The sequence below is a fragment of the Cyprinus carpio genome, chromosome A5, assembly GCF_018340385.1.
Source record: "Cyprinus carpio isolate SPL01 chromosome A5, ASM1834038v1, whole genome shotgun sequence".
Taxonomy (NCBI): domain Eukaryota; kingdom Metazoa; phylum Chordata; class Actinopteri; order Cypriniformes; family Cyprinidae; genus Cyprinus; species Cyprinus carpio.
This window is the reverse complement of record NC_056576.1, coordinates 27,835,403-27,853,493: the sequence shown is the minus strand read 5'-3', so window position 1 is coordinate 27,853,493 and position 18,091 is coordinate 27,835,403. Positions and strand designations below refer to the sequence as shown.

At 34.4% G+C, this 18,091-nt stretch overlaps 1 protein-coding gene across 2 annotated transcripts; it reads left to right on the top strand.

Annotated features, from left to right (window-relative positions):
- Positions 1 to 6,928: 6,928 nt before the first annotated feature.
- LOC109064799 (endoplasmic reticulum aminopeptidase 2-like) lies at positions 6,929 to 16,287 on the top strand. Of its 2 annotated transcripts, XM_042756692.1 has the most exons (19): positions 6,929 to 7,073; positions 8,263 to 8,842; positions 8,957 to 9,095; positions 9,687 to 9,821; positions 9,932 to 10,052; positions 10,163 to 10,317; positions 10,436 to 10,549; positions 10,904 to 11,035; positions 11,120 to 11,251; positions 11,342 to 11,410; positions 11,586 to 11,761; positions 11,902 to 11,981; positions 12,567 to 12,750; positions 12,919 to 13,075; positions 13,288 to 13,472; positions 13,568 to 13,729; positions 15,175 to 15,315; positions 15,422 to 15,503; positions 15,593 to 16,287. In XM_042756692.1, the coding sequence occupies exons 2-19, from the start codon at positions 8,349 to 8,351 to the stop codon at positions 15,737 to 15,739; spliced, it is 2,805 nt and encodes a 934-aa protein (XP_042612626.1). In that variant the 5' UTR covers positions 6,929 to 7,073; positions 8,263 to 8,348; the 3' UTR covers positions 15,740 to 16,287. The 2 variants fall into 2 exon arrangements, with proteins under 2 accessions (XP_042612626.1, XP_042612627.1); XM_042756693.1 differs by lacking the exons at positions 15,175 to 15,315; positions 15,422 to 15,503; positions 15,593 to 16,287 and adding an exon at positions 14,013 to 14,720.
- Positions 16,288 to 18,091: the final 1,804 nt, after the last annotated feature.

Here is an 18,091-nt window from a genome sequence, read left to right as displayed (position 1 = left end):
GGAGCCGCCGTTACTTGCTTACATAGAATTTAAGTAAAAAAAAAAAAAAAATTGCAGCCGCATTTAAATGCAGGTGTGTAAAATGTCTGCGTGCAAGATTTGCACGCCACGAGTGATGCTGAGTGCATGCGCAGCATTTATTCTTATTTGTTTTATCTTCATTACAAATCTTGTTTGGTTTTATTTTGGATAATTGCATGTAAAAAATAATTTACGTTGTAATGCATATGCAAAATGTGAATAACTATTCATATTTAAGTGCTTGTGCGAAAATTATTAATGCGCATGCAGGACAGGGAGGCGCCCTCTAGATCACTTGAATTTTTTCCTGATAATGAATTAACTTAAAATTGTGGTGTCTCACATACATGAGAAATATATCTACAGAAAGCTTGAAATGTCTTTTAAACGAATCAATTCAGAACGAAAGCATTGTGTAATCTGTGAAGGTTGTATTTCTGTTTAAAGGCGCGTTCATGTGGAGAGAGGCAGCACTGTGAATTTCATCTTGCAGCCGACAAGAAAACATTTGTTTATTAATAAATAATTAAAATGTCTCCTTTTTTTACAATTATTGGGCTACTTCTGCCTGTGCTTTGGGGCAAACTTAATGCATGTGCTTGAGCGCGAAATATATTAAGGCTCATTATGGATTATATATGTAAATGTAATATAATCCAGCGATTAGTTGAATAATGACAAATGAACGACTAGTAACTAGAAAAATCTTACATGGGAGGCAGATCTATTAAATAGCCTCTAGACATCTCTGTTAAAGTTTTTAAAGCATTTTATACGCGTTTGCATAAATTCTTCTTTCAGAACGGTCTGGAGAGATGCCTTAACACTGATTTTTCCTCTGAAACACAAAAACGAAAATTTAAATAAAATTGATTTTTTTTTTTTTTTTTTGAGAATGGCCAACCCTTCTCTGCAGATATTGTTGCTTCTGGTTTGTGCATTGTAAATAGGCTAAAAATAATGTCTCCAAAAAGTTTTTTTGTCATGTCTGTAACGCATGTGTATTCCCAAATCTAAAAAAAGCCTATAAAACATCATAGACGGATCATATTGTTGTCTGGACTGGTCTGATGTCGTTTGTGAATTTATTTATTTATTTTATTGAGTTAAGGCAACTTCCTCTGAAGTTATAATAACTAATAAACTATATTGCTATACATTAGTCAACATTTGAAGTGGATCAAAACCTTTCTTCAAAGTTGCCCTAAAACCAAAATGACCAGTCCTATCTAAACCTGTTCTGCAAGTTTGATACCCTCATAAGATACTGTCCATATGAAAGACCAAGAGATTCACACCTTTATCTCGACCCCCACAAGCTATACATAATTACCCCAACCCCCTCCAGCTGAACTGAATTCGGTCTGTTTTTTGGCTGTGAGGAGACGGTGTGTTCTCATGTTACTTTGTTGAAACATGCCTGCACTCACAGCAGCCTTACTCTTTTTATTCATTATTTTACCCGCAGCCCATATTATTGTTTTCACAAGACCATAATAAAAACAAATTATCAATTGATAATTAATCATTATTTTACGAAAATCATTGTTATTTGTGAACGTAGCGTTTGCGGAAGGCTTTAAGACCAAGCGGGGTCCTCCATCAGCTGCTCCCGCTTCACAGCGCGCGTGACTCGCGCTAACTGCGCCCAGCTTCAAAGTCCGCAAATTTTGATTTAACTAAATCAGTTTGAGCAAATACAACTTACTGATCATGAGCCCAACATTTAGCAAACAGAAAAACATTCAGTCTACCTGAAGGAAGATGTTTCATTGTAAGTTAATGCTGTTAATTAAATAGAGAGTTAAAGAGAGAGAGAGAGAGAGAGAGAGAGAGAGAGAGAGAGAGAGAGAGAGAGATAGAGAGAGAGAGAAATAAAAAAAAAAACCGTGTTGGCTATTCCTAAACTTGGAGCTCATTATTGAAGTACAAATCCAAACACCAGAAGTAAACTCTCAGTGTTCTTTCATTGAAAAGTATGCATTTTGTTTTATTCACAGGCTAGATGGTTGAAATAATATTTTAGTTCAAAACTTTAAGTGCCATTGTTTTTAAAAAAATGCTTTATTGGCTAACGAAGGGGTTCTGAACCCGCGGCCCGTCACGAATTCAAATGCGGCCCACCATGCTGAACACAATTTAAAAAAAATAACTTTCAGTTTTACAATTCATTTTAGTTTTTACATTCATTTAAAAATGTACTAAAAAAATATAAGCTATAGCCTAATGTTTATATGTAAAATTCTTTTGTTTTTCATATAGCCTATTATTTTCAGACATGAGCAGACCTACGTTCCGCATTTTATGAACACATACAAGCGCGCACTTTGGCAGAATTCAATTCAAATAGTCATCAACAGCCATTAGTTCGGTAAAATTGAGCATCAGAATTGACAAATTTGTTTTTAAGGGAGTAAAAAGAAGTGTGGAAATGCCAGCAAATGAACACATACAAACAAGAATAGTCACAGTATCAGCAGTGAAGGAGAGTTCTGGATTTTCGGTTTGCGCCGTGACTCACTTGAAGAAGTTCAGGCAAATAGAAACACCCATACTACGCAGCAATCATCCTTAATTGCAGAAATGTGGCCAAAACATCTCTGGAGAGAACCTCATATTATTAAATTCGAAACTGCTTTCCATATTTGGATCAACATAGGCTACATTTGTGAACGCACATTTTCTGCAATGTCGCGCGTCAAGTCATGCTCCCGTGCGCGTCTTACAGACTGCAACTTACAATCGCAACTTCATTGTGCTGTTACTCCTTTCGAGCCGAATTTCACAAAATTGGTCAGCTCCCGACAGCATCAGGTGTTTTATTTATGGGGAGTAGAATTATTAATTTATTTCAATGAATGTAATCGATTAAATGTCATAATATTTAGGCTATAATATTATAAATCAGGTTGGTTTGTATTGATAACGTAATATGTAAATGATATGCGTGCGGCCGCGAGACTTGCACTTGCACCATTGCAAAAGGTTGAGAACCACTGGGCTAACGTTTCTTGGACCTTCAGTTGTTATGCTTTAAAATCCCATAACATTTGTAATTTCACAGTATTTTCACCTCCTAAATCACTAACCTTTAAAGTCACAATTCTATAATGGTCAAATTTAATCAGGCCGATGGCACTTTTAATTACATTATGTTTTTTTTTTTTTTTTTTTTAGAATAATTGTAGCTTACATAAATAGGTGAAGCAAAACAAATATGAATAATATTTGGATCGTCCCTTATTTTTTTCCTTATTTTCTTAAAGAATAAACACTTATTTTGCTACAAGAATAAAACATGATAACATATTATTAATTCATATAAATAATTTAAGCAATTAGAACCTGATAACATATTATTAATTCATAGAAATAATTTAAGCATTTAAAACCTTTTTTTTAAAAACTTGAACTTCAATACTTAAACTGACTTTAAAATCTCAAGGAGTTTATAAGTTAAAAAGGGTAAAATGTCACAGTGCATGTTAAATAGCCTAAATTAACTTGTGTTAACAATATAATTAGAACTAACAATATAATTCGATTTTTTTTTTTTTTAAATGAACAATTCCTGTATAAAATGGGACAGCAACCTTTATATCAAACATTTTTAAATCGTCCACAGCTGAGCAACGCGCGAGGCAGGTTGAGCGTGAATGGGCTGCACAAAGTCATTTTTCAGATGCAATGAAAATTAAAAAATAATTAAAAAAAAACCCTGGATAGCCTAGATTAGGCCCAGACTCTGTTCCTAAGTATATAATAATTATAATTACCCCACAGTAACAAATTTTAACCGATTAATCACCTATTTTCGTTTGCTGCATGTTATTTTTATTTTTTTTTATTTTTTATTTTTTTAAAACAGGCTAAAAAATAAATTAAGTTTGTGAGAGGAAAAAATATATAAGTATATATATATAAGAATATATAAGTCATGTATAAGTTGCATTTTATTACATTCAGAAATAATAACGGCTGGGCCTAATAATGTTATAATGTGCCAACAGGATATTTTTAGTTCTCTTCACTTAACAACAAATCCCTTTAAATTTAACAAATTTATCAGAACAGAACAATAATTACAAATATATAATTCTAATGGATAAATAAAATTGCAGTATAATATTATAGGCCTTAGCTATAAAACAAACAAACAAACAAAAAAAATGAATAATAATATAAAGCGAACCCATAAGGTAAGGTTGGGCTCTCATTCGGGAGAAATCCAAACGTTTTCATATTCGTGATGTTGCCTATTTCAAGCTTAACTATTATTCATTAGGAAAAATACGCTTTGTAGTTCACGCGTGTTTCAGTATCGACGGGGAAAAAAATTTAAAATCATAATTAGCAAAAATATGCCAAAGTGGACCGCTGCTCGCGGCGAATGGCACGGTGAACGGCTACTGTTTCCAATGAATGTGCGTGAGGCACCAGCGCGATCAAACAGCTGAAACAGAAAATACAAAATTTTTGGTCACACAGTAAAGGCATAATTCAAAAATGCAAAGTGTTAGCAGTTTGAAAAATCAAGAATAATAACAGAATGAATCATAATTATTGCTAAATGCTGGACCGTTCTCCTTTCTATCTGCAAATGGAACCTGAAGGATTTTTTTTTTTTTAAACCAAGAATGAACCGAAATGAAAACATTTAGCTTTTTATCCGTATATAGGCCTTATATTTAATGACTGTTTAATAACAATAGCAAGCATAAGATCCTTTGTGTAAAGGTCTTCTTTTAATTTTTGATGAGTAGACTGTAGCCTAAGACTATCCTACATTTTGAAATTAACTCACTGTACATTTTTTAATGGTTTTTTAAAGATGGTACAATGTTATATCATAATGTTATTGTTGTTTTACCTCCTGCTTTTATCTCATTTTACAATTACATTCAGTTCGCAATCCGTCCCTTTGCGCCATCTGGTGGTAGTTTCGCGAAGGATTTTAACACTTGACTGACTTGAAGTTAACGCCGCGGCCCTGCGGCGGCGGTACGCGCGGCGGTATTACTCATTTTGGTTGTCTACCATCTGTAAATAATAATGGAAAAGTTTGATTTGAGTTGTGGAGTTCATAGGGAAGCTAGTAAAATTACTAACACATTTAGCAATCTCACAGACCAAAAGGCATTTCACTACATCATTTAGTTCAAAATACTCTTATTTCTACAATAACTGAGTGATTTTTGTCCTTACACTACAAAAATAAAAATACACTACAACGTAAAATGTTTTGGAGAATGAAGAATGTTTGACAAGATATTTTCAGTCTTTCTACTTCAAAATTTCATGTTTAATTTAGTGTGTTACTTGTTGTTTCTTTGTAAAGTTGTGAAATTTACTATAGCAGTTACTAGGTGAATATTGTTTCTGCATTGTAGGCCATAAGGTGAACCCGGAAAAAGTGGCTAGAAAATGATTTTCGTTCCCATGCCTGGGCACTACTTTTTAAATGCATTTTTGCATAGACAACACCATACTGGACTTTATGTTAAAAGTTCTCCACAAAATATCCTGCAGTTTTTTGTCACGATCCATTAATGTGTATAATTGTGCAGTTTAAAAGTTTGGGGTTGGTAAGATTTTTTATGTTTTTGAAAGAAGTTGAGGCTGAATATATTTGATTATAAATACAGTAGAAACAGTAATGTTGTGTAAATTCATCCCCCGCCAAGTGTATTCACGGCCAGTGTGAATAAATCTAGATTTAAATTCAAAGAGACAAGATAGTCTATGCATGACCCGATGCTTCATTCGTATCCAAAATGAGGTGATGTGAATATTATGGAGTCATAAACACTCGCATGCAGTGTATGTTTTATTCAAACTCTAAGTAATAACAGAAGTAATAACTTATGACGTGCCAGGAAATCCCTAATATGGACAAAGGCATCCAGCTATATCGCTGAAGCTAAGCTGAATAAAAAGCAGAAACGTTTTGACTTATGAAACGTTAAGACAACAAACACACAATTGTGACAATATATGGTTAAGGCTATGTGCATTTTTCAAGTGATCACCAGGTAATAAACAATGTATATGAATAATGCAGTGATAACTGATATAATAATTTATTACAGCATAGAAACTAATAAATATTTTCTGCCTTATTATGTGATAAAAATGGGGGGGGGGCAATTAAAGTAAGAGATAAAAACATTAAACCTGTCAATTAGGCAAAAAAAAAAAAAAAAAAAAAAATTTTAAAAGAATTTTAAAAAGTATTACTATTGACATTGGTGTCATCCTCACTTCAGCAATGATGGCTATGCACCTGGTCCTTTCAACTGTTTGTTTGTTTTAATATTATTTACTAATTATTGTGTTGAATGCAATATGTGTTTTGCCTTAAATACTTTTCTTGTTTGATTTATATTATTGCAGATCTTGCTGATATGTTTTTTTTTTTCCCGTACACATTTAAAACTTCATTAATCACTGAATATCGTTAAAAAGACCAAACCATAAATGTCCAAGTTAGATCAAGTCTAAGTAACATACAACTATTGCCAATAATCTGATAATAATATTTTTGCCACGTTCAATAACAACAGTGCCAACAACAACAATAACGATAATAATATTAATTGTTGTTGTTGTTGTATCCGTTTTTTTTTTTTTGTTTTTTTTTTTCAAAGATATAGAAAAAAACAACAACAACACTGTGTAATGTGTATTGAAAAGCCAAAATAAAAAAAGTACAAAACAAAATGAATTTATCTGGCAAAGGTTGTTTTTGTCTCTATATACTATCATATAAAAGTCAAAACAACAAAGAACTTCATTGTTTTTGTTCTGTCACAGTACATGACACATGGCATGTTTACTACTCGGACATGAGCTGAGTGTTTGTACGTGTTGATGGCTGTAGGTCATTTCTCTGTCCGGTGGCTCGAGCCCCTCTGTGTTGTCATTTGAATACAGAGACACAGCCTGACAGCAGCACATGCTCGGCAGCTACTGCTGCAAACCAGGAAACTGTGGGCAGGACAAATGAAAGAGAAAATGAAAGCAGCCAACACAATGATCCAGCTGAAATTCAGGTAAAGACACAATACTGAACTGTTAAAAAGAGTGTGTTCTTCAGTAATGTTGTTAGTAGATGCTTGTCCTACTTTACAGAGACCACATCATAGTGACACAAACGAATGCCAGAATAGAGCTAGAGAGCTGGTACTGCATCACAGCAGATGTCAGTGTATTAACGTGAACAGGCTCACATTACAGAGAACGGTCGCTCAGCACTGCTCTCTGTTGCCATGTGCGTTATTTTAAGAACACTCGTTTGTAGTCTTTTATTTTTATTAGCATTTTGATCATTCAAATGCGCCAGAATATCTACAGTGTGGAATGCAAAGTAAAGATGAAATGTAGGTGATTCTTCAGTTAAGAGTGGCAAACGAGAGGCAGAATTTGTAAAAAATAATTCTCATTTTTTTTAAATAATGTATTTAAAATCTCTAATAGACTATATTTACTCAAATGAAAGTTAATGTGCTTTAAGATTTTTAATTTTAGTCAAATACCTGTGCTTATGCCTATTAGCAATGGTGCAAACTACTTAGCACAAATAAAGACTTTTCTAAAATAGGGCCCAGGGCTGCCATCATGATAGTTTCAAGATCACAGGAAATTTTAGAAATATTAAGCAGTGTAACACCACAGATTGTAGCACCACAGAAGTGCTACACATGAAATTGTCAGAAATTTATGAAAATGAATTAGAAAGACTAAACTCACCATGCATGCACCCCGCTACAGAAACTTGTTTCCATCGCAGGATGAAAAAAAAAAAGGTTTTTATCTCACAATTTGGACTTTTTTCTTGCAATTCTTAGAACAAGTCAGAACTGGACATATAAACTCTTAGAATTCTGAGAAGAACGAAGAGTCACAATTATCTTTTCTTAAATGTTCTATTTCATGGCAGAAACAAAAAACAGAATTGCGAAATACAAACTCATAATTCAGAGAAAAAAGTCAGAATTGCGAGAAGTGAACTCAGAATTCAGAGAAAGTCAAAGTTTATATTCCATTTTTTTTAACACCACAGACATAAAGTTGGGGTAAAATCCTTTTTCCTTAAAATAAAAAAAAATATTTTTTAAAACAATTTGGTATTTCTAGTTTATTTCAACTGTTGCAAAGGGACATGACTTGCCACCACAAATGAAGAAGGATTTATTGGTATTAAGTGCAGTAAAAACGTCAACTTTGCATTTCTCTTCACAGGATACAGTGACAATTTCTAACCGTTCTAAAATGCGAAAGTGATCACCAACAAAATCATCAACACCAAAACACCAAAAACATTCATTATGCATCTCTTGCTTGTAATCCTGTTCTTTCTGGAGGCACAGTTTTGTGTCCAGTCATCTGACAGCAGTAGTCCTGCTGGTGAAAACCTGGCGACAAACGGCCTTCCTTTTCCATGGAGTAAAGTGCGCCTGCCAAGCTACATAGTGCCTGTACATTATCATCTACTTATTCATCCCAATCTCACCACCCTGAGGTTCAATGGATCTGTGAAGATTGAAATCGATGTTAAAAACAATACAAACTGGGTGGTGCTACACAGCAAGAACCTCAAGATCTTCACAGCCACTGTTCTGGATGAGCACGAGGCCCATCTGTCAGACAAAGTGCTCTCGGTGCTGGAATATCCTTCACACGAACAGATCGCCATCTTCTCCCCAAAGATTCTGACCTCTGGGGAAAAATACTTCCTGTATTTGGAATTTGGTGCACCATTAAGTGATGGCTTCTATGGATTTTATAAGAGTACATATAAGACAAAGGCAGGAGAGACAAGGTATAGTAAAAATTGTAGAAATCTAACATTACATAAATCATACATGCAAAAACATAACATAGAATAGATTGCAAATAATTTCTAAATAATCAAATTAAATTTTCTCCCCTGAAGGGTCCTGGCATCCACCCATTTTGAGCCCACATCTGCCCGAATGGCATTGCCATGCTTCGATGAGCCCATTTTCAAAGCTAATTACACAGTCAGAATAAGGAGGGGCCCGTCACATATAGCTTTGTCCAACATGCCATTAGTAAGATCACGTTATATGTCTACTTTATCAATTTACAGGAAATGTAAATCAAATTTACTTTGACTGGAAAAAAATATATAACAAATACATGGAACATACAAAAATGCGATAACATTTTTAAATTCAGAAATGTGTTTTTTTTAATCTAATTTATAAATGTAAAGGCCTATTTGTAAAACCAAATTTACTTCAAAATTATTGTTATTATTATTATTATTAAATTAATATAACTTATTATTTTACAAATTAATAATAATAATAAGTTATACCTTGGAAAACTAAATCACTTGTAAACAATTTGGAAAAATATATTAAACAAATATATAAAAAAATGGGATAATTTGAAATTTTGAAAATTTTTTAAAATTATATATATTGTAAACAATTTGGAAAAATATATTAAAATTTGTATTATTATTATTATTATTTTGCATTATTATCTAAATTATTTGCAATATTATTATCAATAATAAAAGTTAATATAATAATAGGTATATGATTTTTTTATATGAAACAATTTTGAAAAATTATTTATCAAACACATAAAGCATGGTCTATCATTTTAAAATGCTGAAAATATTTATTTTATAGGAACAAACTGTGGAAATTGGCAACGGTCTGTTTGAGGACCAGTTTGAAGTGAGTGTGAGGATGAGCTCGTACCTGCTGGCCTTCATTGTCTGTGACTTCAGATCTGTTAGTGGGATGACTGCAACCGGCATTAATGTAAGTAGCTAGAGCTTGGGTTAAACAGCATGAAGCAGAAATGTGAACACAACAACTTCTTCTGCTTTTATGAAGTTTTCTTGAATGAGCTGTTTTTTCTTCTCCCAAAGATTACTATTTATGCAGTTCCAGAGAAATGGCATCAGACACACTATGCTCTTGAGGCTGCTTTGAGGCTTTTGGAGTTTTATGAACAATATTTCAACATACTTTATCCGCTGCCAAAACTGGGTGAGTGCATCTTGTATGTTCCTTACCTCTCCTTCTGGTGTTTCAGTGCATAAGTTATATGATGTGCTTTTGGATATTTAAACTGTTGTTTATTTTATGCTGTGTTCCAGATCTGATAGCGATTCCAGATTTCCAGGCAGGCGCTATGGAAAACTGGGGTTTGACTACTTATAGGGAGACGTCTCTTCTGTATGACCCTGACATCTCATCAGCCTCAGATAAGCTGTGGGTTACCATGGTGATAGGACACGAGCTGGCCCATCAGGTTTTATAAAACACATTCTCAGTCTCATCTGCTATTAGTGAATGAATCAATGAATTACAGCAGTACAGTGCTATTGAATACAAGTCATTTTTCTGCTGTTTTTCTTTTTTTTCCCCAGTGGTTTGGAAACCTGGTGACGATGGAGTGGTGGAATGACATATGGCTGAATGAAGGCTTTGCCAGATATATGGAATTTGTCTCACTTGAGGCAGTATATCCAGAGCTTAAAGTTGTATGTTCAAGCTTAAGATATCTCTCTCTCTCTATAATGGACGTTGTGTGATGTTAGGAGCTCATTATCGTAAACTCTGAAGGGTGATTAAGACCCACATGAAGGGGCTTATTTTGGGATAATGATAATGGGACATTTAAAAGTAGCGCTGGTTTCAAGTGTACTGATGTACAGTGTTGCTATAAATAACAGCCAATGATATCAGGATGATGTGACTGGCCAAAGTGAATTGAGCCGATAAAGCAATAATTGAAAAATGTATTAATATTAATAAATACATACATACTCACACCAATACTTCTATAGACAAACTAGATTTGAGTAGGGTCTCACATGCTTCCTTTTGCATGCTAGGAGGACCACTTCCTGGACACCTGTTTCGGAGCTATTGGACGGGATTCTCTAAATTCTTCCAGGCCAATTTCCAGTTTAGCTGAGAACCCTGCTCAGATAGAGGAAATGTTTGATACTGTGTCATATGACAAGGTGGGAAAACACTTAAGCAAAAACACTTTATCACCATTCTGAATTGTTAATCGCATTCATCTACTTTGTTACTGAATACTTTAGGGAGCATGTATTCTCCATATGCTGAGGAATTTCTTGACAAATGAAGGCTTTCAGAGTGGCATAATTCGGTACCTTCGTAGGTTCAAGTACAGCAATGCCAGAAATGAAGACCTGTGGGACAGCCTTATTAAAGTATGTCACTTCATCTGCTGCCCTTTTCTGTCATACATTTAGAATTCAGCATCAAAACAAAAACTCATGCTCACTTCACTCTCTCTACAGACATGTTCAGAAGAGGAATTTACAGCAGGAGAATACTGTTACAGCAGTACACAAGCCACTAAAAATGCGGTAAAGATGTCACATCATGAATGAAATATTAGATTTTTGCTATTTATAATTCACAGGGCTCCTTAAACACAGAATATGGATAATGAACGACGTTCTTCAATATGTTTTCTTGCACTTGGTGCAAGGTGATACTTAACATTCTGAATATCTCCTTGTGTAACTCTTTGGATTGTAGTATCGTTTTGCTGGGGAGCATATAGACCTGAAAAAAATGATGTATACATGGACTCTACAAAAGGGCATACCGCTGATCACAGTGAAGCGGCAAGGAAGGAAACTGTATATTGGGCAAGAGCGCTTCTTAAAGATAGTCCTGCCTGATGATCCCTCATGGCATTCACTTCAAGAAGGGTAAAACACTACAAAATCTCATGGGTTCATTGTTTGATTCTGTAGCTCATTCTGTCTTTTATGTTTTATAGTTATACTACAATTTTAAGGGCAGTAAAAATATGACTGATAAACAGAAATAAAAAAATTTTTTTCCATAGCTACCTGTGGCACATCCCTTTGACATATAAAACAAGCCACTCTGACTATGAGATGAAGCACATCTTGACCACAAAATCAGGTAACATCTGGAAAAAAAATCATTCACACATTTATTCACTGTATTTAGAGGCAACCGAGGATAGCTGTCACACAAGGAAGTTGTCACAAGGTTTATATCTCATTAATATAAGGTTTTAATTCTAAAGTCTTATTATAAAAATGTGTTTTCTCCAGTGGTTCAGTGTTTTGGTTTTCATTTAAGAAAACCAAATATATATATATATATATATTGTAATGTCGTTATGTGCTTTTTTTTCAAATTAATTTAGGTTAATTTATTCATTAATTTTTCAGTTTTAGTTTTCCAATCAGTAATTTTAGTGGTTGCCAAGCAACATTTCTATTTTTTGTTAATTATTCATCTACTATTTATACTTTATTTTATTTTAGCTTTAAATTAATGCCTTCTATTAACAAACTTATACTTATAGCTTTCGTTTTATTTAATAATAACAACCCTGCCTACCCCACATAGTGTGAAAAAAATATCTTTCTTCCTGGCAATATTAACTGGCATAAGACGTCTGACAACTAGCCCCAGTTTCCCCAATATATGTACTGTTCATACATTTTACTGTACATAATACCAGTCTCTCAAACCCAGATGTGTTGACGCTGGATGAGGAAGTTGACTGGGTGAAGCTCAACAGTGACATGAATGGATATTATATTGTCCATTATGATGAGGAAGGCTGGAACGCCCTGACGGAGCTGCTGAGAATAAACCATACTGCTCTGAGCTTTAAGGACAGAGCCAGCCTCATTCATAACGCCTTCCAGCTGGTCACGTGAGTTGATGTTCTGTCCACTGCTCTCATCAAGACATCTGAGATTATAAAGCATATCTTACCACACTGGGAAAACAGGAAATTCTATATTAACTTGCAAAATGAGCATAACTGTATTATCCTATTAGCTCATTTGTAATGTTACTTTTTTTGTTGTGTATTATACAGTGCAGGACGACTGTCACTAAACAGAGCTTTAGATTTGATCGGGTACTTGAAGTCTGAGACCCACAATGTTCCTCTCCTGCAAGGGCTTGGCTATCTACAATCATTCTACAAGATGATAGAGAAGAGAAACATAGCTGACATTACTCATAATCTGAAGGTATGACACAAACATTTCCTGGAGTCTAATCGAATTTACTGTCCTCATTCCTCCACATATCCATCAAAGAGTCTTTCATTTCAGTAAGGCTGCTTGCCCAATCCACCCCACCCCCCTTTGATTTCACATGAGATCTTCCGAGATTTCTTGTCTGGGTCTATTTCGGCTCATATGTGCGTATAGCCACTTTATGCCTGTTTTTTTCCCTGCAGACCTACATCTTGCAGTATTTCAGAGATGTGATTGACAAACAGTCATGGAGTGATGATGGGATGGTCTCAGACCGGAGACTGCGTGAAGAGGTTCTTTCCCTTGCATGTGATTTTGATTATCCACCTTGTTTGGAAAAGGCTAAGCACCTCTATAATAGCTGGGTGGAATCCAATGGTGCAATCAGGTGACTTAGCAACACAGTATTTATTTCTGCAATAGCACCCTCCAATATACATTTTCATAATTTTGAATGATTATGGTGCTTTACAAACTATATAGCTTACCCACTGATGTGTCTGAGACGGTTTACATGGTTGGAGCTCAGGATGACAGCGGTTGGGCCTACCTTCTGGAAAAGTATGGTGTCTCCATGTGTGAGACAGAGAAAAGCAAATTTCTCTCAGCTTTAGCAAGCAGCAAGGACTCTGAAAAACTATCAAGGTACATTGTTAGCAGCACATTGAAAGTCATATGTATGTATAATTATACAACAGTTTGGGGTCGGGTAAGATGTTTCTGAAAGAAATTATTGTTTATTCAGCGACAATGCATTAAACTGATCAAAGGCGACATTAAAGTCTGTGTAAAGGCAATTCAGAGAATTGTTTCTAAACACAATGTTAGAAATGTATTGCTGAAAACATGTTACGAAGATTCTGATCTATGTAGTTGTTTATTTTTTTGTAAAATTGTTAAATATTTTTTGCACTATTTTTGTGTTCAGGACTTTTTGGTCGGAGCTGAAATCATGTCTTGATGACGCACTGGAGCCACTGATCCTGGCCCCTCCCCTAACACTATAATAACTAGAGTGCATTAGCATCTGTGGTTCGCCTGCCCAATTGCGAATGTCTGTCATTAGCGTTAGTTACTACAGCCTACAGTTTGCTAGCTAGCTATGCTTCGTCACGGAAATGCATATTACCTGGTTGCGATAATTTTCAAAACAGCTGTCCATATTAAAATTTCATAAAAACGATATCAGGAAGAGGTGGATTAGTTTTGTGAAGAGCCACCTTGATGGAGAGCTGAGGATCACCAACACCCGCCTCTACAGTGAACATTTTACACAGGATAGTTTACCAACTTCACTAGGCACGTTGAAATTGCGAATTGAAAATACGCCTAATGGAAACGCCATCATTTTGCAGTACTTTTTTTATCGACAATTATAATTTTATCGCCAAAGTTTTGTTTAAATCTGTAATAGAAATGTGCCTACTGATAATCATCTGGTTTCAGCGCCAACAGTGGACACGCCCCCAAAGTTTGAGAGCAGAGAAGACTGCTTATTTTTTTCAAGATTTCGATAACTTATTTTATTCACTTGGCATTTTTTATCATTCAGATTTGGCTGGGTGGTTAGTAACATTTTTCTGTGGTTTGACAAACTCAGAACACATATTTAATATTGCTTTACACAGACTTTAAAGACATTTATAATGTTACAATGTTAGATTTCTATTTTTTTTAAATGCAGTTCTTTTGAACTTTATTAAAAAATCATCACAAAAATATTTAGTAGCACAACTGATAATAAGAAATGCAACTTTCTGAAGAATCGCGAGTAATGGCTGCTGAAAATTCAGCTTTGCAATCAGGAATAAATTGTAATAATGCTTCACAAATATTACTGTTTTACTGTATTTTTGATCAAAAAATGCAGCGTCTGTGAGCATAAGAGACTTATTTCAAGAACTTAAAAAATTCTATTGTTATATATAAAATATACAGATAGAAGATGAAATGCAGAATTGTTAAATATGATAAATGCAATGCTTGATTTCGGGCTTTATTTTCTGGGGTTTGGAACACATGAATGCAAATGTAAATCTTAATGAGGTTAACATTATGCAATGCCTTGTATGTCTCCATCTTTCCTGTAGATTATTACAGCTTGGAATAAATGGAACTCTAATAAAAACACAAAATTTACCCAGTCTCATATATTTGGTGGCCAAAAATCCAGTGGGTCATTTCCTAGCATGGGATTTTGTGAAGAAACATTGGGATGAATTAGTAGAAAAGTAGGTGCAATCCACTGCTTTTTATTTATGTTAGAAAGATGATATAACACTAGCTGTGATATATTTAATACCGTAAATTTAACATGCTTATGTCTCATTATCAAAGGTTTCCGCTGGGATCTTTTGGAATCAGAAATATAATTGTTGGCACTGTGACTCAGTTCTCATCGACAGAGGAGTTGAGAGAGGTGGGTTGTTCATTTGTTGTTTTGAAGGGAATGATCATCTGTTTTGATGGTTCATTTACAGTATTGCTTTTTGTCTTTTTTGTGTAAAGGTTGAGGATTTCTTCAAGTCCATCACAGAGCAGGTATCTGAGCTGCGTGTCATACAGGTGGCCACAGAAAATGTGGAGAAGAATATTATGTGGCTCTCCAGGAATCTAGAGACCATGAGGACTTGGTTGCAGCAAAGACTCAATTAAAATGTAAAAAGAAGACCAACATTTCAGCCAAGCATTATACTAGTTTTTACTAGTATAATGATTTTTGGTTAATTAATCAGTATCAGGATCAGCTCAGAAACTCTAATTGACTTTTCAAGTTTTCTGTTGGTATTTTTTAAGATAGTGTTTTAATTATTTTGGGTAACAGCTCATATTCTGTAACGCATGATGTGTTTGCTTTTTTTGGTTTACTTAGATAATGAGGTTTAAAAACAGCTATGCCATTTCAAACCTCTAATGGTTTTGTCTTGGTGTTTTTCTTTGCCTCTGATTGGTCTCTTGACAGCTGTGTCACATTTTTTAACTAATGCTGATAGGACTCTGACTATTAATTGGTGGCACAAAATCATACTTGAAGATGCTGAACATTAATGAACTTATTAAATAAGTTTTGGAATAAAAATAAATCAAATGTTTTATATAAGGGAGGATGCAACTGAATCTAGCCTAAAAACAAAAATGTGTCTTGTGAAATATGACAATGACAGGAAATGGATTAAAATGTAGTATAAATGTGAAAATTTGAACTTTTTTTTATTTTTTAGAAGGACATTACTTTTAGTTTTCATTTACTGATATCACATTTTGGACATTTATCACCTTGACCTTCACTAGTCTTGTTTGTTACTGCAAAGTAAGTATCAAAAAGAATGATTAGATAAAGTATATAATCTACTAAGTAATTTGGAACCGATTCAAAACAGTTTAGCATCATTCATCTAGCCACAGAACATACATCGCAACTAGCTTCATTAGGTTTACTTCAGATCACCTTTGTTTGCTTTATTATTTATCTGTCAAGCTCAAAAGACTGTTTAACATTGGTTAAATAACACAAGTTATATACAGATATTAATAAACCAAAAAAGAAATTCAACCATCATAAACCACTTTCCTTGCTAAAGAGGCTAATGGTGATGATTATGTGTATGCCTGCTTAACCATATTTTGGGGACAAATTTGTAGCCAGAACTGAGCTAAGGAATGTCTCCATTTAGAAAGCCAAATGGATAGTTCACCTTCAGCTGCTGGTCCCCATTGACTTCCATAGTATGGAGAGAAAAAAACACACAATGCAGCCTACGCCTAAAAGTGTGTTAGACTTCTACTGTCGTTAGGAGGCAGTATTGCTTTGCTTCAGTTCACTATTCACTCAAGCCAACAATGTCTACACTTTCAGAAAAAAGGTACAAAAACTGTCACTGGGGCAGTACCTTTTCAAAAGGTACACTTTTGTACCTTTTAGGTACTATTATGTACACTTTAGGTATTAATATGTACCTTTAAGGTGCCAATATGGATTCTTTAGGAACAAAGGTGTGCCTTTTCAAAAGGTACCGCCCCAGTGACAGCTTTTGTACCTCATTTTCTGAGAGTGTATAAACAAACAGATAAAAGTCATTAAAATAATAGTATTTAGATATTTTTCATCAAATTACATTTTCTCTTTTATTTCCAGAGTACTTCAGCTTAGAAAAAGAGCAGTCTTAATTATATCAACTGCATTAAGCCAGTGCTCAATGGTAAATTGTACAAAAAAAAAAAATGCTTAATATTAAATAAAACGCATAGCAAACAAAGAATTACTAACTACATGTACTTATGTTGATACATATTTATTAAACTGGTGATATGGTGGTTTATCGGTCGAGTATTGTAGCTCTTACTTTTTTCTGCTACTGTTTCCACTGTATAGTCTTCTACAATAAACAGTAAACCGCTGTTCTTAAGAGTACAATGACCTTACTATTTATAACGAGTACACTGGTGCCCAAATGTGCTGCACACTGCAAGCTCTTGAGAAAACACCAGCCTATTGTAGTGTGTTTTCACAGAGTCAAATTGTTTGCATGTGATTGTCCAAATTGCCGAACAGTGACGCTATTACAGTTTTTCTTGTTGAGCATGTTAGTCAGTCTTAGCGCATGGAATCGGCAAACCATTTAAATCAGCAGCCGGAATATGGAGCTATTGGTATGAATTAATCTTTTTATGACCTCTTGATTATTTTTCATATATATTTAGATTTGGTGCTATCTTAATCCGTTTTGTAATCAGACCTTTGTAGATTTTGAATTCAAAGATATACATGTGTTTGTATATGCGATGTTGTCTTTAATGATAAAATTATAAATATGCCAGCAATGCAGCAAGTTCAGTTGCTGTATTTCTCTGGGAGGGCAGAGGCAGCGAAGTCTTAAAGGGACAGTTCAACTAAAAATTACAATTCTGTCATTATTTACGCAAAAGGAGATATTAGACCGAATGTTTGGAAACTAGAATCAGTAGAATGAGAAAACAAATTATTGCCAAATAGACTTTCCCTGGTGA

Bases quoted from the DNA above. Each gene is read 5' to 3' on its own strand.
- LOC109064799 (XM_042756692.1), top strand. From the start codon at position 8,349: ATGCATCTCTTGCTTGTAATCCTGTTCTTTCTGGAGGCACAGTTTTGT. The intron at 10,550-10,903 runs GTATGTTCAAGC...TTTGCATGCTAG, and splicing joins TATATCCAGAGCTTAAAGTT to GAGGACCACTTCCTGGACAC. The intron at 11,411-11,585 runs GTAAAGATGTCA...TTTGGATTGTAG, and splicing joins CACAAGCCACTAAAAATGCG to TATCGTTTTGCTGGGGAGCA.